Source organism: Muscardinus avellanarius, assembly GCF_963383645.1.
Source record: "Muscardinus avellanarius genome assembly, chromosome: 2".
Classification (NCBI taxonomy): domain Eukaryota; kingdom Metazoa; phylum Chordata; class Mammalia; order Rodentia; family Gliridae; genus Muscardinus; species Muscardinus avellanarius.
In genome coordinates, this window is record NC_137787.1 from 129,059,197 (window position 1) to 129,086,320 (window position 27,124).

Here is a 27,124-nt window from a genome sequence, read left to right on the forward strand (position 1 = left end):
ATTTTTATTGGTGCATTGGTGCAATACATCTTAATGGGGTATAAGATGGTAGAGACATCACCCAATTAGCCCTTACCCAATTCCCACTCCTTTCTCTCCCCCCTCTCAAGTTTGGCTTAGTGATTGACACTGATGTGTTTGTTAAAGGACATCATGTGCATTAGAGAATTTCCCTCTTTCCCCCCTCCCATCACCTCAGGTAACCTTATTTGCTCATCTATAGTATCTCCTTTTTTGTTTAGAGTTCCTCCTATGATCCATTTTCTCCATAGCTTCCATATATTAGGGAGAGCATCCGATTTCTTATTTTTGGTGACTTACTAATCTCACTTACTATAATGTCCTCCAGTTCCATCCATTTCTCTGTAAACGATGTAACTTTGCTTTTCTCTGTGGCTGAGTAAAATTCCATTATGTACATATCCCATAGTTTTGTAATCCATTCATCTGTGGATGGACATCTTGGCTGGTTCCATAGTTTGACAATGGTGAATTGTGCAGCTGTAAACATAGTTATGCATGCATTAGTTTGGTAGTTTGGTTTCCATTTTTGGGGGTAGATACCCAGAAGTGGTATTGCTGGATCATATGGTAAGTTCATTCCCATTCTCTGAGAATCCTCCATACAGTTTTCCAAAGTGGTTGCACTACTTTGCAGTCCCACCAAAAAAGTATTAGAGTTCTCACTTCTTCACATCCTTGCCAGCATTTGTTTTTGTTTGTGTTTTGAATGACTATCATTCTGTGTTTTGAATGATTGCCATTCTAGTTGGAGTTAGGTGAAATCTCACAGTAGTTTTGATTTGCATCTTTCTGATTGCTAATGATGTTGAGCATTTTTTTCATGCATTTATTGGCCATTTGACTTTCTTCTTTCATGAAGTCATGAAGTGTCTATTTAGTTCCCTTGTCCATTTTTTTTAATTGGGTTATTTGTTTTCTTAGTACTGAGTTTCTTCAGTTCTCTGTAAATTTTAGATTTTAGTCCTCTATTGGAGGAGTAGTTGGCAAAAATCTTCTCCCTCTTGGTTGAGATACTTGATAGTTTCCTTTGCTATATAGAAGCTCTTCAGTTTAATGCAAACCCACATATTGATCTACCTTTTAGTTTCTTGTGCCTTTGGGGTCTTGTTGACAAAGTTTTCATCTGTGTCTATGTGTTGCATTGTTAGACCTATGCCTTCTTCAAGGAACCTCAAGGTCTCTGGTCTAATTTCCAAGCATTTGATCCATCTTTAATTGACTCTTGTGCAGGGTGAGAAAGTAGGGTTTATTTCCATTTTTCTGCATATGGCTAATTAGTTTTGCCAACACCATTTGTTGAACAGGCTGTCTACTTTTCTCCAATGTATGTTTTTGGCCCCTTTGTCAAAAATCAATTGGCTGTAAGTGTGTGGATTTGTTTCTGAGTCTTCTATTCTGCTCCATTGGTCTACGTATCTGTTTTTGTGCCAGTACCATGTTGTTTTTATTGCTATTGCTTTGTAGTATAGTTTGAAATCAGGTATTGTGATTTCTCCTGCATGGTTTTGTTTCTGCGAACTACTTTGGCTATTCCTTTTTTTTTTGTTTTGTTTTGTTTCAAATGTATTCAATAACTGATTTTTCTGTCTGTGAGGAATGACCTTGGTAATTTAGTAGGTATGTGGTGAATCTGTAGACCACTTTTGATGATATTTATTCTGCCTATCCATGAACATGGAAGATCCTTTCATCTTCTAAGGTCTTCTTTGATTTCTTTTTTCAGTGTTTTATAATCCTCTTTGTAGAGGTCTTTTACCTCCTTGGTTAAGTTTATTCCTATGTATTTTTTTTTTGTGGTATATCCTGAGTAGAAGTGTTTTCTGGATTTTTTTTTCAGTGGGTTTATGGTTGGTATACAGAAAAGCTTCTGATTTTTTAAGATTGATTTTGTATCCAGACACTTTGCTGAATTTGTTGATCAGTTCTATAAGCCATTTGGTTGAGTTTGTTGGGTCTTCTAAGTATAGTATCATATTGTCTGCAAATAGTGAAAGTTTGAGTTCTTCTTTTCTATTTGTACTCCTTTGATTTCCTTTTCTTGCCTTATTGCTCTGGCTAGTCTCAAGTACTATATTGGAAAGAAATGGTGATAATGGACATCGTTTTCTTGTTCATGCTTTTAGGGGGAATTCTCACAGTTTTTCCCCATTTAGTATGATGTTGGTGATGGACCTATTGTAGATTGCCTTTAAGATGTTGGTTATATCCCTGGAATAAACTCTGTTTAGGGTGTATGATTTTCTTGATGTGGTTTTGAATGCATTATGCTAGTATTTCATTTTGCAGTTTTGTATACAAGTTCATCAAAGATACAGGCCAATAGTTTTTCTTCCTTGAGCTGTATTAATTTGGTTTTGGTATTAATGTACTGTTGGATTCATTTGGGAGAGTCCCATTTTTTACTATTTCACAAAATAGATCAAGAGGTATCGGGATTAGCTCTTCTAAAAAGGTTTTCTAAAATCCACTTGGTAATCCATCTTGTCCTGGGCTTTTCTTTGATGGTAGGCTCTTTATTGCTATTTTAATCTCTTTGATTGCTATTGGTTCACTTAATTTTTCTATATCTTCTTGACTCAGTTTATGCAGGTTGTATTTAGAAAGTTGTCAATTCCAGATTTTCAATTTTGTTGGAGTATAGTTTTTCAAAGTAGTTTCTAATAATCCTCTGGATTTCTACACGGTCGGTGGTAATCTCCTTTTTCACCTCTTCATAATTTGGGTTGATTCTCTCTTTTTTTGGTTAAGTTGGCTAGTGGTTTATCTATTTTGTTAATTTTTTTGAGAACCAGCTTTTGGTTTTGATTTTCTGTATTTTTTTATTCTCTATTTCATTGATTTCTACTCTGATTTTAATAATTTCTTGTCTTCTACTGGCTTTAGAGTTAGATTGCTCCTGTTTTGAAAGGGCATTGAGGTGTGCCATTAGGTTATTTATTTTGTGATTTTCTGTTCTTCTTATGTGAGCACTCATTGCTCAGAATTTTCTTCTTAATATTGCATTCAGAGTGTCCCAGAGGTTTTGGTATGTCTCTATTTTTGTTGTTTCTAGAAATTTCTTGATTTCACCCCTTATTTCTTCTATCACCCATTCTTCATTCAGCAGTGTGGTGTTTAGTCTCCCTATGTTTATGTGGTTTCTCCGGGTCTTTAGTTGATTTCTCGTTTTGTTCCATTATGGTCTGAAACAACACTGGGAAGTATATCACATTTTTTGAATTTGTTAGTGCTCACTTTGTGGCCAAGTATGTGATGTATTTTGGAGAAGATTCCAAAATAGATCATATCCTGTTATGTGAGCAGCTGAGAAAATTGTGAACTCTGCTGTAGTTGGGTGGAATCTTCTATATGTGTCTAATAGGTCCATTTGATTAATAGTGTTCTTTAGGTCTGAGGCATCTTTACTGACCTTTTGTCTAGAAGATTGATCTAATGGTGTGAGAGGGGTGTTGAAGTCTCCCAATATTATTGTATTCGTATTTGTGTGTGACTTAATGTCACAAAAATTTTGTTTTATGAAAATAGCTGCACCTATGTTTGGGACATAAATATTGACTATCATTATTTCCTCTTATTAGATTGTTCCTTTTACCAGTAAAAAATGACCTGCTTTGTCTCTTCTAATAAGTTTGGGCTTGAAGTCTAACTTATCTGTTATCATAGTTGCTACTCTTGCTTGTCTTCAAATTTCATTGACATGGATTATCTTGCTAAGTTTATGACTATTTTTACTTATGAGGTGTGTTTCTTCCAGGCAGTAGATAGATGGATTCTGGTTTTTTCCACCATATGTCCTTTTATTGGGGAGTTGAGGCCATTTATGTTCAGTGTAATTATTAAGAGATGACTTTTAATTCCTAACATATTAAGATTTAACTTCTGTTTTTTTAAATTTTTTTATTGGTATATTATATTCATACATTATATTGGGGTAAAAAACTTGTGTGTACATACATGTACACATCACTGATTTAACCCCTACCCAGTTCCCACCTTATTCCCTCCCCGTCCCTTCCTCCCTTGCTTGGCTTAGTAGTTGACTTCGATATGTTTAAGTACATTGTGTGTTTTAGAGATGTTCCTCTTCCCCCCTCCTTTCTCCTCCTTTAGGTTGCCTTGTTTGCTTCTCTATAGGATTTCCTTTTTCATCTAGAGTTCCTCCTATGACCCATTTCTCCCTAACTCTCACATATTAGGGAAAGCATCTGTTTTCTTATTTTTGTGACTGACTAATCTCACTTAGCACAATGTCCTCCACTTCCATCCATTTCCCTGAAAATGATGTATTTGAGTTTTTTTTGATGGCTGAGTAAAATTCCATTGTGTACATATCCCACAGTTTTGTAATCCATTCATCTGTTGATGGACATCTTGGCTGTTCATAGTTTGGCTATGGTGAATTGTGCAGCTATGAACATAGATACACATGCATTAGTTTGGTAGTTTGGTATCTTTTGGGTAGATACCCAGAAGTAGTATCGCTGGAACAAATGGTAGATTTGTTCCCATTCTTCTGAGGATTCTCCATACTGTTTTCCAAACTGGTTGCATTAATTTGCAACCCCACCAACAATGGCATAGAGTTCCCACTTCTCCACATCCTCACCAGCATCTGTTGTTGTTTGTGTTTTGAATTATTGCCATTCTAGTTGGAGTTAGGTGAATTCTCAGGGTAGTTTTGATTTGCATCTCTCTGATTGCCAGTGATGTTGAGCATTTTTTCATGCATTTATTGGCCATTTAAATTTCTTCTTTTGTGAAGTGTCTATTTAGTTCATTTGCCCATTTTGTTATTGAATGCTTTGTTTTCTTAGTGTTGAGTTTCTTGAGTTCTCTGTATATTCTAGATATTAGTCCTGTATCGGAGGAGTAAGTGGCAAAAATCTTCTCCCATTCTGTGACTCTCAGTTGAGGTTCTTGATAGTTTCCTTTGCTGAACAGAAGCTCTTCAATTTCATGCAATCCCACATATTGATTTGCCTTTTAATTTGTTGTGCCTTTTTTGGTCTTGTTGAGAAAGTGTTTATCTGTGCCTGTGTGTTGCAGTGTTGGACCTATGCCCTCTTCAAGGAGCTTCAAGGTCTTTGGTTTGATTTCCAAGTCTTTGACTCATCTTGAATTGACTTTTGTACAGGGTGAGAAAGTGGGATTAGTTTCCAATTTTCTGCATATGGTTAACCAGTTTTGCCAACACCATTTGTTGAAGAGGCTATCTTTTTTCCAGTGTATGTTTTTGGCCCCTTTGTCAAAAATCAATTGGCTGAAAGTGTGTGGACTTGTTTCTGGGTCTTCTATTCTGCTCCATTGGTCTATGTATCTGGTTTTTTTTTTCTTTTTGCCAGTATCATGCTGTTTTTATTACAATGGCTTTGTAGTATAGTTTAAAGTCAGGTATTGTGATTCCTCCTGCATGGTTTTTGTTGCTGAGAACTACCTTGGCTATTCTGGGCATTTTGTTATTCCAGATAAATTTAAGGACTGATATTTCTATGTCTGTGAGGAATGATCTTGGTAGTTTAATGGGCTTTGCATTGAATCTGTAGATCACTTTTGGAAGGATGGCCATTTTAATGATATTTATTCTGCCAATCCATGAACATGGAAGATCCTTCCATCTTCCTTTTTTTTTTTTTTAATTTGGTGGTACTGGGGTTCCTGGAAGCCCTTCTACCTCTAGGCTACACTCCCAGACCTATTTTTACATTTTTCTTATTTGGAAACAGGGTCTCCTAAGCCAGCACACGCGGCTGGCTTTGAACCTTCATGATCCTCCTGTCTCTGCCTCCCAAGCTCAGGGATTACAAGCGTGCGCCACCACACCTGGCTGATATTTCCATCTTCTAAGATATTCTTTGATTTCTTTTTTTAAGTGTTTTATAATCCTCTTTGTAGAGGTCTTTTACCTCCTTGGTCAAGTTTATTCCTATGTATTTTATTTTTTTGTGGGAGATCCTGAGTGGATGTGTTTTCTGAATTTCTTTTTCAGTGAATTTATGGTTGGTGTACAGGAAAGCTTCTGATTTTTTAAGATTGATTTTGTATCCAGATACTTTGATGAATTTGTTGATCAGTTCTATAAGCCTTTTGGTTGAGTTTGTTGGTTTTTCTAAATATAGTATCATGTCATCTGCAAATAGTGAAAGTTTGAGTTCTTCTTTTCCTATTTGTACTCCTTTGATTTCCTTTTCTTGCCTTATTGCTCTGGTTAGAGTCTCTAGTACTATATTGAAGAGAAGTGGTGATAATGAACATCCGTGTCTCATTCCTGTTTTTAGGGGAAATTCTTGAAGTTTTTCCCCATTTAGTATGATGTTGGCGGTAGGCTTATTGTAGATTGCCTTAATAATGTTGAGATATGTTTCTTCTGTTCTAATTCTCTGCAGTGTTTTTTTATCATAAATGGATGTTGATTTTTATAAAATGCTTTTTCAGCGTCTATTGAAATGATCATGTGATTTTTGTCTTTGCTTCTGTTGATATGGTGAATTACATGGATTGATTTTCGTATGTTGAACCAGCCTTGCGTCCCTGGGATGAACCCTACCTGATCATGGTGTATGATTTTCTTGATGTGGTTTTGAATGCGTGTTGCTAGTATTTTGTTTAATAGTTTTGCATCCAAATTCATCAGAGATATAGGTCTGTAGTATTCCTTCTTTCAACTGTCTTTATTCAGTTTGGGTATTAGTGTGATGTTGGCTTCATAGAATGTATTTGGGAGAGTCCAGGTTTTTTCTATTTTGTGAAATAGTTTGACGAGTATTGGGGTTAGCTCTTCTATAAAGGTTTTATAGAATTAACTTGGGAAACCATCTGGTCCTGGGCTTTTCTTTGATGGTAAGCTCTTTATTGCTGTTTCAATCTCTTTGATTGTTATTGGTTGGTTTAAGTGTTCAATATCTTCTTGACTCAGTGTAAGAAAGTTGTATTTATCTAGGAAGTTGTCGATTTCCTCCAGATTTTCCATTTTTTTGGAGTATAGTTTTTCAAAGTAGTTTCTGATAATCTCTATGCTGTCAGTAGTAATGTCTCCTTTTTCATCTCTTATCTTCATAATTTGGGTTGATTCTCTCTTTTTCTTAGGTTGGCTGGTTTATTAATCTTGTTAATTTTTTCAAGAAACTAGCTTTTGGTTTTGTTGATTTTCTGTATTGTTTTTTTATTCTCTATTTTGTTAATTTCTGTTCTAATTTTAATAATTTCCTGTCTTCTGCTGGCTTTGAGGTTCAATTATTCCTGCTTTTCAAAGGCTTTGAGGTGTGTCATTAGGCTATTTATTTGAAGATTTTCTGTTTTTCTTATGTGAGCACTCAGTGCTATAAATTTTTCTCTTAATACTGCCTTTAAAGTGTCCCAGAGGTTTTGATATGTTGTATCTTTATTTTCATTTGTTTCTAGAAATTTCTTGATTTCACCCCTTACATCTTCTATGACCCATTCTTCATTCAGAAGTGTGGTGTTCAGTCTCCACATGTTTATGTTGTTTCTCTGGGTCTTCTTATAGTTGATTTCTAGTTTCATTCCATTATGGTCTGAAATGACACAGGGAAGTATGTAACATTTTTTGAATTTGCTAGTGCTCATTTTGTGTCCCAGGATGGGATCTGTTTTGGAGAAGGTTCCGTGGGCAGCTTAGAAAAATGTAAACTCCGCTGTAGTTGTTTGAAAGATTCTATATGTGTCCAACAGGTCCATTTGGTTAATGGTGTTCTTTAGTTCTGAGGCACCTTTACTGACCCTTTGTCTGGAAGATCGGTCTAGTATTGTGAGAGGTGTGTTGAAGTCTCCCAGTATTATTGTGTTGGGATTTATGTGTGACTTCATGTCACAAAGAGTTTGATTTTTGAAAGTAGCTGCCCCTATCTTTGGGGCATAGATGTTGATTATTGTTATTTTCTCTTGCTGAACTATTCCTTTTACCAGTAGAATGTGACCTTCTTTGTCTCTTCTAATAAGTTTGGGTTTGAAGTCTAACTTGTCTGATATCATAGTTGCTACTCCTGCTTGTCTTCGAGTACCATTAGCATGGATTACCTTGCTCCAGCCCTTAACCTTGAGTTTGTTCCCATCTTTACTTGTAAGGTGTGTTTCTTGTAAGCAACAGATGGATGGATTCTGGTTTTTAATCCATTTTGCCACTTTATGTCTTTTTATTGGGGAGTTGAGGCCGTTTACATTCAGTGTGATTATAGAGAGATTATTTTTAATTCCTAACATGTTAAGATCTTATTTCTGTTTGAGATACTGTTTATTCTTCTTTGCTTAGTTGTCTGCTGGATGGGAATTCTTGTTTCTTTGGTTCTGGTGTGTATTACCCATTTCCTCTTTGCAGTTAATCTCCTTGAGTATTTTCTCTAGGGCTGGTTTTGAAGACATAAATTTCTTCAGTTTCTGTTTGTCATGGAAGCTTCTTATTTCCCCATCTAATTTGATGGATAGTTTTGCTGGGTAGGAAATTTTTGGCTGGAAGTTGTTTTCTTTCAGAGTTTGGAATATGTTACTCCAAGCCCTTCTGTCTCTCATGACTTGGTTTGGGAAGTCTGGAGTGATTCTAATTGGTTTGCCTTTGAATGTCACTTGGCCTTTTGTTTTTGTTGCCTTTAAGATTCTCCTTGGCTTCCACATTAGTCATTTTGACAATTATATGGCGTGGGGATCCTCTTTTCTCATTCTGTCTAAAGGGAGGTCTATAAGTTTCCTGGACCTGTGTATTGACCTCTTCCTCTATATTTGGAAGATTTTCTGCTATTATTTCTTTGAAGAGATTATTGATCCCTTTGGTTTCACCTTCTTTTCCCTCCTCTATTCCAATTATTCTTATGTTAGCTCTCTTAAAATGGGCCCATATTTTTTCAATGTCAGATTCCTGCTGTCGGATTTTTTTTCTAAATTAGAAACTATGTGTTCATTTTTTGAATGATCATCTTCAAGAAGCAAGATTCTATTCTCCATGTGGTCTAATCTGTTGTTTATACTTTGAATTGAGGCCTTTATTTCAATGATTGCATCCTTAATCTCTTTTTTCCTCTCTCTGAATTCTTTTCGAAAGTCCTCTATTATTTGTACAGTTATTTTCTTGATTTGATCTTCTAGTGATCTCTGGATTTCTGTGTTATCCGATTTTGATGTTGTGGGGTTGTGGGCATTCATTGCTCCATTGTTATTTCTCTTTCCCATGATTTTGGAAGTTTGTGCCTTTAATGGGTTCTTCCCTGGGTCACTACGACTTCACTTAAGGTGCTCTGGATCTTGAGTCTGTGGTATCTCAGTCCCCACTACTCCTTTACTGGGTTGTATCGGAAAGTCTCAGACCTAGGGAGTCAATCGAGGCTGCTTTAGACCATGGGGGTGCCAGGCTGGGTGTTCTCCCGCGGGGAGCTGCAACTATGGTGTGATATCTCTCCCGCCGCCACTCCTCCAATGGGTTGGACTCCAAAAATCTCCGACCCAGGGACACTATCTGCACAAGTCCCTGGGAGTGCAGTACTGGTATTTCTCCTCTAGGGGCCGCAATTTGACTCACGGTTGTTGAGTGCGCTGATGGAGCTGTAGTGCACTCGGTGAACTTGCTGCTGCCGCCGCTGGCAATATGGCAGCACTGCCACGCCCTCGGCCGTGAGGCTGGCGTATTTCTTCTCTGGTTTTGAGCTCCGCTCTGAGTCCTTGCAGGGTGTGCTGAGCCCGGCCCCTGGGAGCGTTACACGCTTCTTGCACCAAAAAAACTGCTGAGTTATACCCGGCTGTTCCGCAGCTGCTCACCTTAGCTTGCTGTCCACCCCTCTTCTCTGGAGCCTGGTGGCTTGTTGAGTGCGCTTGTCTGGAGCTGTATGGTGAACTTGCCGCTGCCTCTGGCAGTATGGTGTTGCTGTTGTGTCCTCGGCCGTGAGGCCGACGTATCTCATCTCTGATTTTGAGCTCAGATCGGAGTCCCCCTTCTCTCTTGAGCCTGGTGCTGCAAGGGAAGATGGCGCTGCTGCGTCTCTGCACTGTGGCTCTGGCCGCGGCACTGCAGGCTGGTTTCTTTTCTGGTGTGTAGTTGTTCTTCCAGCCCTCTTTTCCTCTGTCCCTTGTATTTACAGTTTTTATTTCTCTGCTGATGGTGTTTTCTGGCTATGAAAGGCGTTTATTTTGTGGTAACAGAGATCAATTGTTAGCAGGACTCATAAACGCCGCTTTTCTCCTTTGCCATCTTCCCGGAAGTTCCTCTAACTTCTTTTTGAGATAGTGTTTGTTCTTCTTTGCTTAGTTGTTTGCTGGGTAGAAATTCATGTTTCTCTGGATCTAGAGTGTATTATTACTCATTTGCGTTAATCTCTGAGTATTTTCTGTAGTGTTGGTTTTGAAGACATAAATTTCTTCAGCTTCTGTTTGTCATGGAAGATTTGTATTTCCTCATCTAATTTGAAAGATAATTTTGCTAGGTAAGAAATTTTGGGCTGCAAATTTTTTTTTTTTTTTTTTTTTTTTTTACAAAGTTTGATTATTCTACTCCTTGCTTTTCTGGTTTTCATGCCTTGATTTGGAAGTCTGATGTGATTCTAATTAGTTTGGCTCTGAATGTCACTGTGTGTGTGTGTGTGTGTGTGTGTGTGTGTGTGTGTGTGTGTGTTAAGATTTTCTCGTTGGCTTCTACATTGGTCAGTTTGACTTTTATTTGGTATGATGAAACTTTTCTCTGATCTTGTCTAAAGGGGATTTTTAAAGTTTCCTGTTACCTGTGTATCAACCTCTTGTTCTATGTTTGGAAACTTCTGATATTATATCTTTGAAAATATTGTTGATTCCTTTGATTTTACCTTCTATTCCATCTTCTGTGCCAATTATTCTTAGGTTAGCTCTTTTAAAATGGACCCATTTTTTTCAATGTCCAATTCATTGCTGTCGAATTGTTTTTTTCTAAGTTATGTAATATGCATTTGTTTTTGGAGTGATCATCTTCTAAAAGGGTGATTCTGTTCTCTTTGTAGTCTAATCGATTGTTTATAGTTTGAATTGATGCCTTTACTTCAATGATTGCATCCTTTATTTCTTTCAGACTCTCTAAATTTTTTTCAGAAGTCTGTATTAGTTCAACAGTTACATTCCTGATCTGATCTTCTGGATATTTCTGCAACTCTGTGTTGTCAGGTTCTGTTATTGTGTTTTTTGTGGGAGCTCATTGCTTCCTTGTTATTCCTTCTTCTCATGATTTCAGAAGTTTGTATCTGTTGCTTTTGATAAATTTCTGTCAGTCTTAAGGTGTTAGCTGGTATATACAAGGGCAAATTGTATTGCATTCAGTGTTGAAGGTTAAGTGAGGAGAGAAGTAAATTCATAAATGCAAGAATAGGGTAAATCCTTAGAGAGGATTGAGTAGAATAAGAATATGAGTTTGGTAAGGTAGTATATAGTAGAGATTAGAGATAGTGAATATGTAGTAGTACTCTAGTAACCAATGTAGAGTTTCTAGTATAGTCATATAAAGTGGATTTAATACAAGACAAGGAAGAGAAAAGAGGAGAGAAAATAAAAGAAAAGGGATAGAAAGAGTAGGTATATACAAGGGAAGAAGTTGTGAGAAGGGTTGGGAAAAGAATAAACACAGGCATATACACTCCCACACATATAAGAAAAAAAGAAGAAAAAACTAAATCAGCACTAACAACAAGTTAATGCAACTCTACAAATATATGAATATTCAACAGACTGGCCTCTGCAGTCTTTCTTTGTGTAGACACCAAGAGCCACGAGCACCTTTCCTGTTGCAAGCCTGGTTCTCTGAGTCTTTCTCAGTTTATGTAGATGCCAAGTATCAATGGGGCTGGATCTAGTGTTAAGCGCATGTCACCCTCCATGCTTTCCACAGATGTGGAGTCTTGGGTCTCTCCCTGCCTCTGTAGGTGGCAGATGCCTCTGAGACCAAACTCAATATAAGATTCTCTGTTCTCCATAGCTAGTGCTGGGCTGGTCTTCTCCCCATTCACCATGATTGGGTGGTCTGTGTTGATTCTGGAGATCCTGCCAGTTGGATCTAGTGTTAAACATAGGTCTTCCCCCCACACTTTCCACTGAGGCTGAGCCTGTGTCTGTCTGAGCCTATGCTATGTCCAGCAGCAGACTCCATTCCCACCTTCTTTGGGTTGAACCACAGAGTCTCAGACCCAGAGAGTTTATTGCAGCTGCACAAGTCCCTGGGGCGCCACATTGAGTGTTCTCCTGTGGGAACAGTGGCTTCACTTACAGACTTCTTGAGCTCAGCTCTGGATCTTGGAGGGTATGGTGAGCTCTGCCACCACTGCTGGAAGTTGTAGCTTGTGTTTGCGCAAGAGGAACTGATGGATTACAATTCTGATGATCTGTAGCTGCTTACTTCAGTTCCTTGGTTGTTTTCCTGTTCTCTGGAGTCAGATACAGTGAGGTGAGATGGTGCCGCTGTGGCGCCTGCAGCCTCATGGCAAGCAGGTTTCTTTTCTGCTCTTTGATTGCCTTGTACTTACCATGTTATTTATCTAGTTATGCTATTTTCAGGCTTTTGTAGAATGATTTTTTAAGGCAATGGAGATTGGGTGGCAGCAGGACTGGTATGTGCTGCTTCCCTTGGTTGCTATCTTCCTGGAAGTTCCCCACAACACATTTTAAGAATCTGTGTAAAGGAGGAAAAATTAATTAAAATTCTTTTGAGCACAACAGCAGTGAGAAATGCTTAACTATAGGGAATCCTGAAAATCCTTTAAGAAGCAGGTTTTAGTCATGTACTGTCATCAACAAACAATGCTGGTATTTCTCAGGACTGAAAGCAGGCTTGAAGTCTCAGGACCCCTGAAGAAGAGCAAGTACTGTTTCTCTTCCCTTACAGGTGCTCATGCCACCATTTTCAGTGTTTACACTCCTCTGTATTTCTATGCCAGTAATTGCCCCTTCTTTCTATATTTTTTTTCCAGTACCCATTGTAAAGCAGACGTGGGAGGGACAGGCAAGTCTCATTGAATACTACAGTGACTACACAGAAAGTTCCATCCCAACTGTGGATTTGGGAATTCCTAATACAGACAGAGGTATATCTTTAATTCTTACTACTCCCCTTTTTAAAGAGCTTCATTCTGTATATATAGATGCCGAGTATCAATGGGGCTGGATCTAGTGTTAAGCACAGGTCACCCTCCATGCTTTCCACAGATGTGGAGTCTTGGGTCTCTCCCTGACCAAACTCAATGTAAGAATCTCTGTTCTCCACAGAAATGAAATATTATATAGGTATTATAATTTATCCTCATGTCAATTTTTTCCCTTCTTCCTCCTTCCAACATCTGTACCCACAGATATAGACTAGTTCTTCAATTAATGACTTTGTAGTAAAAAGATTTGTACATGTTTAGTCATTTATGTTACTATGATTGGTTGTGTAGCAGTCACAATAGAGTTGAGTGATAGATTTTTTCATACCTTCATGGTTCAGCATGACCATAATGGGACATGTAAAAGTTAATGTGCCATTTTTCTACAAAAAGCTTAAATCCTCCTATGGCTTAGGTGTGGTACACATTTTGAAACTGAATAGCATCTGACCTCATTCTGCACTGGTTATATCTAGAGTAAGCTATACACATGTGTTAATATTTTGATTACTAAATTATTGGAAGTAACCTGTTTTTCTTTTCAGATGGCAGATTTCTTAGTTAAAAACACTTTTACAAATGCAAGTGGAAATGTTTCCACCTCATTATCAAATGTTCTTTGTTCATCTTAGCATTTACCTAGTGTCTCTGACCCCACATTTTTTATGAATATTCTGTTCCTCACAACCTTTTATGAATAAAATATTCACAAACTAATTGCTATGAGTCTTACAACTTTCTTATTAGTCTGGATACTAAATCTCTCTTTTCCTCAAATTATGTGTATGAGTTTGTATAATTCTACTACTCTCTCTCAATCTCTCTTTCCTCATGTGTGAAATTAATGGCTTAGGCTTCATGTTCTCTGATGTTCCTTCTGGTTCACTATGTCTGTGAAAACTAGAGAAGGATAATTTCTAGGAAAATTTTAAATTATTAAGGTACATGTTAATATTCAAGCTTTTATGACATTTAAAACTATAAAGTACCTTAAATATTAATTCTACATTTTTTATACAAAATACTGTATTTCAAGTTTTCTCCTTCCTTTTTCAAGGTCATTGTGGAAAAACATTTGCCATCTTGGAAAGATTTTTGAACCACAGCCATGAAAAAATAACATGGTTAGTCATTGTAGATGATGACACATTAATAAGGTAAGGAGTCATTCTTCTAAGTGCTTTAAATTCTCTTTCTATATATATTCATATTAAAAAACTATGATAGGTACTTTTCCTTCTGATTAATATGGAATAACAAGGATGGGACTTGTCCTCCATTGGAAACAACCTCCCCAAAGGACAAAATATATTAAGTAAAGGTTTTTAAGACTTTGGACATTAGGCAACAGGAAGCAAGTGACTGCTGAGCTGGCTGCCTTAAGAGAGGGGAGCCCTGTGAACCCTGCAGAATGTGAGTTGAAGAGATGGAGCTGAGAGACTCAGGAGACCAAGGCTGCTCCAGATTGTAGGGCAGAGTACTAGAGTGGAGAGAGATTCCAGAAAAGGAGCACTAGAGATCTGTGTAGGGTTCCCCCATAAGAATACAGTAGAGTATTGATCGACACATCTATGTAAGGAAATGACTCAAGGATGGGGTAAGAACCAATTAATGATTAGAGGGAATGGTGGCAGATGCTCAAAGTGGGTGGGCTTAGTGCTGTTCCCATCAGCCAAATTGGGAAATCTATGATTCTCAGGGTATTGAGTAGAATATGCAGAAGGGTCTTGCCTCGGTAGAGTGACAAACTTAACCCTAGACTAAGTACTGTTCCTGTCCTGCCTTGAAAACATGAAATACAAGACCCCCAAAGACCAAACTGTTCCTAAGTAACTAACCTGCTTCTATATGCAGAACTCGAGATTTATATAAATAAAATGCCCAGCAGCCATAAGGGAATGCGTGCAATATCATCTATCTAATTAAAAGTTACCAAGCATGGGAAGCAATAGGAGAACATGGAATAAAAAAATCAGTTGATTAAAATTGTTGTAGAATTAATAGTGTTAGGATTATTAGTTATTAAGTTATCCTTATAAAAGGAACAGAACATTACTGAGCTGTGGGACAATTTCAGATGATCTTGTAAATATGCAATTGGAGTCCCCAGAGAGAAGGGGTACATAACAAATATTTAAAGAAATATTTTACAAACTTGATGAAAACCATATACACACAGATCCAAGAAGCCCAATGAACTCTAAGTACAACTAATAAAAGCAGAGCACAAGCACACCAGGAATGTGAGGATGCTGTCCTCTTCAAGGTCTCAGGGAGCAGCTGCTGCATCCATAACTATCACTGTGCCATCCATTTCTTGTGTAGCTGCTTCACCTGAAACTTGCTGCGTTTCATTTTGAGCCCTGTTACTAACTCCTTTCAAGCCTCTGACATCATCTCTCTTTGGTAACAATGATCGAAGTTTTCCTAAGTCTTGAAGTTGAATAATGCAAAAGATTAAGGATCAACTTCTCTTTGTGAATCACAATAGCCATGTCTTTAAGGTAGTCTTTCTGTTATCACAGAAACCTGGTGCTTCTACAGGATCAAAAAACATCTGGGACATGAAAAAATGCCTTAAATGCAAACCGTGAAAACCTTAAAGAAGGAAGTGGACAAAACAGGGAAGAAATGAAGCTAGAATTTAATTGTCAAGAAATAAAAGAAAAGGCAGTTTCATATCTCCATATATAGTTAAGACTAAATAACTATATGACCCCAAAATAAACAAATTAAAATGGAAATTTAATAAGGGACATGGATGAAAATTAGGAATAAATTTTAAAAAATAAAGATGAGATAATAAATTTAAAAGTTAGAAAGAGAGCTGGGCATGGTGGCACACGCTTGTTATCCCAGCAATTGGGAGGCTGAGACAGGAAGATCGTGGTACGCACACAGCCTCAACTACTACTTAGTGAGGCCCTTTGCAACTCAGTGAGACCCTGTTTCAAAATAAAGACTAAAAAATAGGTTTGGGGGTATAACTTGGAGGTAGAATGCCCCCTGGGTTCCATCCCCAGTACCACAAACACACACACACAAAGTTAGAATATAGTTGAAGTAGAGGAGGCAAAGATGTTCATTACATATATAGTAGGAATCTCTGATGGAAGAAACTAAAAAAAATTAATATTTAAATTACCAGAAATAAAATGAGACTGAGGAGTCTTTATTTAGCTGGGTGTGGTGGCACACACTTATAATCCCAGTAGGGAGGCTGAAACAAGAATATCACAGGTTTTAGGACAGTCTCAGTAACACTCTCATCAACTTGGTGAGACCCTGTTTCAAAATAAAAAATAAACTGGGGCTAGGGATGTAGCTCAGAGGTAGAATGCTTCTGAGTTCAATCCCCAGTACCAAAAAAAAAAGTCTTTATTGTAAAACTTTCTTTATTGAAGAACATACTGAATATCATGGGAAATTGACTAGTGCATATCAACTTCTGCATATATTTTAGTAAGATTATTTAGGTGAAATAACAAATGGTGAGCATTTCACATATTTAATTGCAATACTCAAAGTAAAACAGAAGTGGGCACATGGGTGCAAACATAGTATGTAAACATCATATATTATGACAAAGTAGAAAGTATGCAACTAAAACAAAAAATAAAAAATAAAATGAGCTGGGCGCCGTGGTGCACGCTTGTAATCCCCATGCTTAGGAGGCAGAGACAGGAGGATCGCGCTGGTTCGGAGCCAGCCTTGCTGGCTTAAGAGACCCTGTTTCCACATAAAAAAGTTAAAAAATAGGTCTGGGAGTGTAGCCTTTGGGAGTGTATCCCGGAGGTAGAAGGGCTTCCAGGAACCCCAGTACCACCAAAATAAATAAGTAAATAAAAATAAAAAAATAAAATGAAAAGAGGAGGATAAGAAGATTGTTGCCTGTTGTAAGGATGATAGCTGGGATTTAAAGGGTATCATTTAAAATTGACAAACCAAATAAACATAATAAAACTTAAACATTTAATGCAATGATGACTACCAGGGGAGAAATCACTTTCTAAATATCAAAAATATTTTTTGAAGGCAAGGAAAACACATTTAAATAGATTAACCCACCCCTGCTCTCTCCACACTCCCCCTTCCTCTTTCATTACAGGGTATTGAGATTGACATTGGTGTTCGCACATGTATGTAATGTCAGTGGAAGTGATTCCTTCATTGACTCTTCCTCCCCTAACCCCCTTCTTCTAGGCTACCTCCCTGGCTCCACTGGAGTTTCTCTTACTTAAGTCCCCGTCTTATATCCAGTTATTCCCTAGCTTCCACATATGAGAGGAAACATATGACCCTGCATTTTCTGTGACTGGGTAATATGTTTATCACAGTTATGGAGGCTGAAGTCTTGAGGTCAGGGGCTGCATGGTCATGCTCTGGTGAGGGTCGTCTTCTGAGTTCCAGGCTGCTGACTCCTTGTGTCCTCAGGTGGTGGAGGGAGAGGGAGCTAGCTCTCTGCCTTCTTCTGTTAAGGGCACTAACCCCATTCATGAGGGCCCCACCCAATGACCTGGTTACATCACCAAAGGCCACAGTTAGATTTCAGCATGTGGCTGTCAGGAGGGCAGAGACATTCAGTACATAACAACTGTAATGTTTTCTTAGTGCAGATTGTCAACTATTAAGAAAAAGAAGGGTCTAAATTTTTTCTCTCTCTTTTTTTTTTTTTTTTTGCGGTACTGGGGATTGAACCCAGGGACATTCTACCTCTGAGCTACATTCCCAGTCCTATCTTTTATTTTTTATTTTGAAACAGTGTCTCACTAAGTTATGAGGAGCCACACTAAGTAGCTGAGGCTGGACGTGAACCTGCCATCCTTCTGTCTCAGGCTTCCACGTAGTAGGATTACAAGTGCGTGCCACCACACCTAACTAGGTTCTAACTTTTTTCTATTTAAAAATAAATTATGGGCCGGGTGTGGTGACACATGCTTGTAATACCCGCACTTGGGAGGCGGAGACAGGAGGATGGTGCAGGTTTGAAGCCAACCGCGCTGGCTTAAGAGACCCTGTTTCCAAATAAAAAAGTATAAAATAGGTCTGGGAGTGTAGCCTGGAGGTAGAAGGGCTTCCAGGAACCCCAGTACCACCAAAAAATAAAAATAGATTATGTAAAATTTATATAGAATTATAAATTATGTAACATGGTTTAAAATTATTTAACATGATTTATTTCACCATCACCTGGTCTTCTCATGGTATTCTTTGATTTTTCTTTCTTTGCTTATTTGCTTCTTTTTCTATTGTAGTAAAGCACACACAACACAATTTATCATAATAACCATTTTAAAGTTCATGTATATTGTAGCATATTGCAGAGGTTTTTTCTTTAAGACTGCATAGTACTTCATTGAATGGATGCACCATATTTTACTTATCCATCCATATGTTGATGGACACTCAGGTTACTTCTTAATTTACCTTTTATAAATAATACCGCAGTGAATGTGAGTATAGAAATATCTCTTCAGGACTGCTTTCTATGGGGGGTAGGTCAAGAAGTGGCATTGCAGGATCATATGGTAGTTTTGTTTTGACTTTGAGAAAGTGTGCTAATATTTTTCAGGTTTAGAAATAAAGCATCAAGCCAGGCGTGATGGCACATACTTGTTATTCCAGCATATGGAGGCTGAGACAGGAGCATTGCAGATTCAAGGCCAGCCTCAGCAACTCAGCAATATCTTATTTCAAATTTTAAAAAAAGGCTAGGGGCTGGGCATGGTGGCACATGCCTATAATCTAGCTGAGACAGGAGGATAGCAGGTTTGAGAACAGCCTCACCAATATAGCGAAACTCTCAGCAATATAGTGAGACCTTTTTTCAAAGTAAAAAATAAAATGGGCTTGGGTATAGCTCAGAGCTTGAATGTCTCTGGGGTCAATCCCCAGTACTGTAACATGAAATAAAAAAGAGAGAGAAGAGTGGGGGGGGGGAGGAAGGAAGGGAGGGAGGGAGGAGAGAGAGAGAGAGAGAGAGAGAGAGAGAGAGAGAGGGAAAGAGGAAGAAGGAAGAAGATTTGGAGGAGGAAAGGAAGGATGGGGAGGGGAAGGGAGAGCAAGGTGTGGTGGTACACACCTGAAATCATGGTTCTTGGGAGGTTAAGACAAGGACCACACGTTCAAAGCCAAACTCAGCAACTTAGTGAGACCCTCAACAACTTAGACCCTGTTTCAAAATTTAAGAAAAAAATTTAAAGACTAGGGGTGCAGCTCAGAGGCAGAATACTCCTGAGTTCAATCCCCAATATCAAGATAAATAAATGAAGTCAATAAGGACAGGAAATATAATCATACTGAAGGAAAAATATAATGAATGCATGTAAACTTTGAAGATGGTATTTCAAATATATACTGCCAGTCAAGAGTGGGTGGAAGGGAGGAACTTTAGACAAATCCGTCTTTTTGTAGGTCTGATTTTTGATGGTGTGGGTGAAGCAATTCTGAGATTTAGTTACATTGGTGCCTTGAATAAATGTTAATATTTTGAGAAGCTAGACTTCTCATTGTGGATGGGAAATATGGATAAAGAACAGAACAGGTCACTGCAATTGGAGGAATTTGAATCCATAATTTTTGTAAGAATTCGTGGTTTCTTTTTTTTTACTTTTATTAGTGCATTATAGTCTCACATCATAATGCAGTTCATCGTGGTATTGACCTACACGCACACAACACTTGGTGGGAGAGCTCATGGTTTCTAAAATTGTCTGTGGGTATGTTCACATACACATTTTCTAGCTTTTTGCTCAGAGGTTAGAAGCAAAAGTGATCCAGGAGGACTGATAAGCTTTTGCCTGTAGTTTATAGTACTGCTTTCCTCACTCAAAGGAGCTCGGGCTTCTCGGAGAGGCAGCAGACTCCAGGGCTGGGTAGCATGAGTACAATATTGACTTATAACAGTTTTTTTTTTTTTTAATATCAGAATGTAAGGAAGTGAGGGAAAGGAGGGAGGAGGGAAGGAAGAAAGTTCTGGGCATGAGGACACAGAGGGGACCTAAACAGGCTCCACTGGCCAACTCTGGAACATGTGAACATTAGCATTACAATTAAAGACAAAAATGAATCATGAACCATTAAAAACTAAATCAGTGAGTTCACGCCTATAGTAAATAGATAAATACATAAATAAAAAAGTGTGGGCTTCTGCTTGTAGGATTATGTATTTGCATCGATACATACACAGGAAGTGATTGAACTGGAAAACCATCACTTTGTAACCATCATGGTAAAGTTTGATTCAGGAAAGAATCATTAATATATACTAAATTAGGTCACTTTTGATGAGGAATAGAATATTTGCCTGTATTAAAGTATCTGCCCAGAGACTCTTAGAAAAGGCAGGGGAATTATAATTACTGTCCAGAAACCAGAAACTAACTGCATGACCAAAAAGAATCTACTGCAATGGCAGATAGATGTTATATGCCACACATGTGTATCATACTATGGCTGAGAACGTACAACCCGTGTTTTATCCTGCGGAAACATCAAACCAGAAAAAGGTAGGGGCTTGCAGTATTCAAAAATACATATTTCAAAAAGACAAAGGATGGCTATGGAACTGATTCTAGATTATAGGAGACTAAGGTAATATGACAGAACCATGCAACAAGGGATCCTGGACTTCATTCCATACTGGAAGAAAAAAGAATGCCATAAGTGGCACTTTTAGGGCAATCTGTAAAATTAGAATACAGAGATTAGCTTAGGCATGAGCCTTAGGTCTATGTTTCAGTCTTGAGTTACTATAATTAAGACCACTATGTATCTCATGTGCAAGTCTTTGTAAACACCTGCATTCATTTCTCATTAAATACCTATGAGGAGATTGGCTGGAGCAGGTTTTTTTTTTTTTTTTTAAGATTTAAAGAAGTTTATTAGAAAGATAGAAATATAGCTCCATACCAGACTGGCATGGAGGGGTGACTCGAAATGAATACACCTGGAGCAGTTGTTTTTTAAACTTTTGTGTGTGTGTGTGTGTGTGTGTGTGTGTGTGTGTGTGTGTGTTACTGGGGATTAAACCCAGGGGCATTCTCCCTCTGGGGCTACATCCCTACCCCTGTTTTATTCTTTTATTTTGAAACAGTCTTATTAAGTTGCAAAGGCCCTTGCTAAGTTGCTGAGGCTGGCCCGAGCCTGTTAGCGTGCACCACCATGCACAGGTCTATTTTTAACTTTTTTTTTTTTGGTGGTAATGGGGTTCCTGGAAACCCTTCTCTGGGCTATACTCCCAGACCTATTCTTACATTTTTTATTTGGAAACAGGGTCTCCTAAACCAGTGTGGTTGGATTTGAACCTGCACGATCCTCCTGTCTCCGCCTCCCAAGCGCGGGGATTACAAGTGTGCACCACCATGCCCATCTATTTTTAACGGTTTAAGAAACTCTTTGTATCAGTGTTAAATTCTCTGATGTTGCAGACTTGTCCTGTTCTTAGGAAATACACATTGGAATATTTGGGGGAAAAAAGGGGTTATACTGTTTATGATTTACTCTAATACTTTGGAATATGTATATTTATTGGGCATATGCACACAGAGGAGAGTGAATGATGAAACACAGGATGTTAACATTGGTAAAGCTGGGCGTTCTTTGCTCTATTCATGTAACTTTTCTGAAACCTTGAAATTATTCACAAATAAGAAGTTACAAGTTAATTAACATAATAGGTTAGAGTGGAACATCTTTATATTTTAAATAAATGTATTTTTGTATCAAGGTTGTGCTATTAAGATTTGTGATCCATCAATGTAATTCTGATAGCGTTTATTGTAGAGCATTGCCATGTGGTTTTTCCTCATTTCTGTGCCTCAAAGCTGTCTGAAATGGGAACAGATTGTTGAATGAAGTCTCTTCCTGGATCAGTAGCCAAATCCCCATAGATAGAATTAGAGATCTATCTGCTTTATCCACATTTCTACTTTTTAGAGAATATGAAGTATGTGATAATTATCAGACTGCGTTTGTGATCCTTCAGCTTTAAATGATACTGTGAATATGGAAATAGTGCCATAAGGAAAAGAAACCCATAAGGGGATGTTAAATCCCGGTTATTTTAACCTTAGAAATTGAAGGTTTCTGGTTGAATTGACAATTTTACAATATTCAAGAAGAAGAAAAATACAGTTCTCTATCTTCCATCTCCCCCATTCCTTTCAGGTCCAGAAGTAGATACAAATTTGCCCTAGAAAGCTTTGAGCTTTTTACAAACCAAAGGCTGCAATTCCTTAGAGATCTTTAAGTGTATATTCTCCATCACTGAATGGTCTCAGCACACTTACTGGCCTTCCCTGCAGAGTTGTTTATTAGACAGCTTCTTGAAGACTGATTGCAAATTAGGTGCTTGGGACATTGTGCATGCATGTTGAAAACAGCAGAGTGTAAAAGAGTGTCTTCTGGTCATTCAGAAACTGCTGACAGTATGAGAGGCCTCAGCCTTCAGACAGGTTTTTAACCTGATCCACATAATTGAGGACCCTATGAACACCAGCACTTTTTGGAGATTTTTTTTCATTAATAGTATTTGTTTCTTCACTTCTAGCTTTAGCTTTATCAGCTGGGGTATCTTTGTAAAATACATGAGCAGAGTTGGAAAAATGATCCCATCTTGCACTTTTCTACTTTTTTTTAAATTACCACTTCCATCTCCAGAGTGGGAAAGGAGTCTTTATTTAGTTATTTTATTTATTTATTTTTTTGTGGTACTGGGGTTCCTGGAAGCCCTTTACCTCCGGGCTACACTCCCAGACCTATTTTATTTTTGGAAACAGGGTCTCTTAAGCCAGCGTGGCTGGCTTTGAACCTGCGCGATCCCCCTGTCTCCGCCTCCCAAGCGTGGGGATTATAAGCATGCACCACCATGCCCTGCTACGAGTCTTTATTGTGTGTGTGTGTGTGTGTGTGTGTGTGTGTGTGTGTGGTACTGGAGGTGGAACCCAGGGGCTTTCCACCTCTGGGATATACTCCCAGACCTATTTTTACTTTATTTGGAAACGGGTCTCACTAAGTTGCTGAGAACCTCACTAAATAGCTGAGCCTGGCTTCAAACCCATGCAATCCTCCAGTCTCAGCCTCCCAAGCTCTGGGATTACAAGCGTGTGCCATTACGCCTGGTGTAAAGGAGTCTTTAGAAAACTGACTTGCTCACTGTTAACACTGCTTTGTGAGAAGTGTTCAATAGTAATTTAAAGAAATGCCTGACGAGACTTCCGGGATTATGGCAACCGAGAAAAACAGCATTTATGAGTCCTAACACTCGATTCTACTGCCAGAAAATCAGTGCTTTTCATAGCCAGAAAACACTATCAGCAGAGAAATAAAAAATGTAAACACAAGGGACAGAGAAAAAGAAGACCAGAAGAACAACCAGAGACCAGAAAAGAAACCAGCCCGCATTGTGGAGCTGCTCCAGGGCCATCATTCCTCACAGCACCAGGCTCCAGAGAGGAAAGGTAATCAAGGAGCTGAAGTGAGCAGCTGCATATCATTCGGGTGTAATTCAGCAGTTCTTTCAGTGCAAAGAACGTCTAAAACTCCCAGTGGCCAATCTCATCATGCCTTCCAGGGACTCAGAACGGAGCTCAAATCCAGAAAAGAAATAATGCCTGCCTCACGGCCGAGGGCATAGCAGCAGTGCCATATTGTCAGCAGCAGCAGCGAGTTCACCATGCCTGCGACGGCTCCAGATCAGCACGCACAATAACTGTAAGTGAAATTGCGGCCCCTACAGGAGAAATCCCAGCACTGCACCCCCAGGGACTTGCACAGCTTTGATAATCTCCCTGGGTCTGAGAGTTTGGAGTCCAACCCAGTGAAGGAGTAGTGGTGGCAAAGATACCACACCCTAGTCACAGCTCCCCGTGGGAAAACACCTAGCCCAGCACCCCCACGGCCTCGCGCAGTCTGAATTAACTCCCTGGGTATGAGACTTTACGATACAACCCAGTAAAGGAGTAGTGGCGGCTGAGATCACAACAAACTCAAGATCCAGAGCACCCTAAGTGAAGTCGTGGTGACCTGGGGAAAAACCCAAAAAAGGCACAAACTTCTGAAATCATGGGAAAGAGGAACAACAATAGAGCAATGAACGCCTACAACTACACAACATCAGAACTTGATAACACAGAAATTCAGAGATTTCCAGAAGATCAAATCAGGAATATAACTATAGAAATAATACAGGACTTTCTAAAAGAATTTAGAGAATTTAGTTAGCAATCAGAAATAAAACTGATTTTGAAATAGTAATTTTATTTCCTGAGACTTTACCAAGTCTACTTAGTAATTTTATTAGTTATTATCATGTGTATGTGAATTGCCTTAAGCCTTCTAAACACATAAGTATGTCATGTATGAATTAAAAGTTTTATTTTTCCTTTCAAAAAAGAGGGATGCAATCATTGAAGTAAAACCATCAATTCAAACTATAAACAATCGATTAGACCACATGGAGAATAGAATCTCGCTCCTAGAAAATGATCACTCCTAAAACAAATACATAATTTATAGCTTAGAAAAAAAAATTAGACAGCAGGAATCTGACATTGAAGAAATATGGGCCCATTTTAAGAGAGCTAACCTAAGAATAATCGGAATAGAGGAGGGAAAAGAAGGTGAAACCAAAGGGATCAATAATCTCTTCAAGGAAGTAATAGCAGAAAATTTTCCAAATATAGAGCAAGAGGTTGATACACAGATCCAGGAAACTTATAGAACTCCCTTTAGACAGAATCGGAGAAGAGGATCCCCACGCCACATAATTGTCAAAATGACCAATGTGGAAGCCAAGCAGAGAATCTTAAAGGCAACAAAAACAAAGAGCCAAGTGACATTCAGAGGCAAACCAATTAGAATCACTCCAGACTTCCCAAACCAAGTCATGAAAGCCAGAAGGGCTTGGAGTAACATGTTCCAAACTCTGAAAGAAATCAACTTCCAGCCAAAAATTTCCTACCCAGCAAAACTATCTATCAAATCACATGGGGAAATAAGAAGCTTCCTTGACAAACAGAAACTGAAGGAATTTATGTCTTCAAAACCAGCGCTAGAAGGCCGGGCATGGTGGTGCACGCTTGTAATCCCCACGCTTGGGAGGCGGAGACAGGAGGATCGCGTAGGTTCGAAGCCAGCCGTGCTGGCGTAAGAGACCCTGTTTCAAAAATATAAAATAGGTCTGGGAATGTAGCCCAAAGGTAGAAGGGCTTCCAGGAACCCCAGTACCACCAAAAAAAAAAAAAAAAAAAAAAAAAAAAAAAATACCAGCACTAGAGAAAATACTCCAAGAGATTAACTATAAAGAAGAAATAGGTATACACACCAGAACCAGAGAAACAAGATTTTCCATCTAGCAGACAACTAAGCAAAGAAGAATAAACAGTATTTCAAATAGAAATAAAATCTTAACTTGTTCGGAATTAAAAGTTATCTCTCAATAATCACACTGAATGTAAATGGCCTCAATTCCCCAATAAAAAGACATAAAGTGGCAAAATGGATTAAAAACCAGAATCCACCCATCTGATGCTTACAAGAAACACACTTTACAAGAAAAGAGAGTAACAAACTCAATGTAAAGGGCTGGAGCAAGGTAATTCATGTTAAGTAGCCATCCTAACAAATGTGAAGTAGTATTTCACTATAGTTTTTATTTGTATTTCCTTAGTGATTAGTTATATTATGATAATGATAAATGATAGTCGTGTATTTATTGGTCATATAAAAATTTTTGGAAATTCATTATCTACTTTAGTCTTTTACCTGTTTCTAAATTGTATTGTTTGCTTTTATTGTTGCTAATTTTTAGGATTTATATTTGGAATATTAATATACCTTCAAATATAGCATTTGGAAATATTTTAACCCTTTCTATCAGTAACTTAATTCTGTTTACATTGTCTTTGAATGTACAATATTTTTCTATTGTTTTATTTTATTTTATATTTTTTTTGGTGCACTGTATTCATACATCATAGTGGGATACACACTTTTGTAGACATACATGCACACATCGCCCAGTCAGCCCACACCCGATCCCCACCCCATTCTCTCCCCATCCCTCCTTCCCATGCTTGGCTTAGTGGTTGACATCTAGTATTATAGCACTTTATCCAAAATTAAAAATGATAATCTCACATAACAGTTTCATTTGTCTGATACCAAGCTTTTGATGACTTAAAGATAACATTTCAATATTTCTTTTTGCTTTCTTTCTTACCAGAGAATTTTTTTTCTATTTTTTTTAGGTGAAACTATCATATATTTATATATTTATTATTCAGAAAAAAAAATCTATCCTAATATGGAATATGGACTCTAGATACCCAAAATGATCTTGAAAAAGAACAAAGCTAAAAGATATATATTTTCTGATTTCAAACCATATAAAGCTACAATAATTGAAACAGTGTAGTACTGTTCTAAAGGCAGATATATAAACCATTGGAGTTAAATAAAAGCCTAGAGCTAAATTCTTCCCTATATTGTCAAGTTATTTTTGACAAGGTTTCCACGAACATTTGGTGGTGGAAATAATAATCTTTTAACTAAATATTGTTGAAAAATAATAATTACATGGAAAAGAATAAAATTGGACCCTTACCTAATCCCATATACAAATATTAACTCAAAATAGATAAAAGACCTAAATATAAATCTTAAGACTATAAACTTTTAGAAGAAAATCTGGGTCATAAAACCTCTCAACATTGAAATTGGCAGTGATTTCTTGGATATGATTTCAATGGCACAGGCAACAGAAGAGTATAGAAACTCCCTAAAAAATAAAAAAAATTGTATATCCAAAGACAATGTAAACAGAGTTAAAAGTTACTAATAGAATGGGATAAAATATTTCCAAATGCTATATCTGAAGGTATATTAATATTCCAACTAGACATCCTAAAAATTAACAACACTAAAGGCAAACAATACAATTTAGAGATAGGTAAAAGACTAACATAAATAATGAATCTCCACAGATAACCAATCTTAGTTGTCTG

General features: G+C 37.9%; 1 protein-coding gene across 2 annotated transcripts in view; it reads left to right on the forward strand.

Moving 5' to 3' along the window:
- Positions 1-27,124, forward strand: part of B3GLCT (beta 3-glucosyltransferase) — a gene marked incomplete at both ends in the record, with an annotated part of 136,215 nt that overhangs the window by 94,039 nt on the left and 15,052 nt on the right. For both annotated transcript variants that reach the window (XM_080719912.1, XM_080719913.1), the window contains 2 exons: positions 12,945-13,058; positions 14,176-14,275. In XM_080719912.1, the coding sequence (XP_080576038.1) occupies positions 12,945-13,058; positions 14,176-14,275 (214 nt within the window). The remainder of the gene's footprint in view (positions 1-12,944; positions 13,059-14,175; positions 14,276-27,124) is intronic.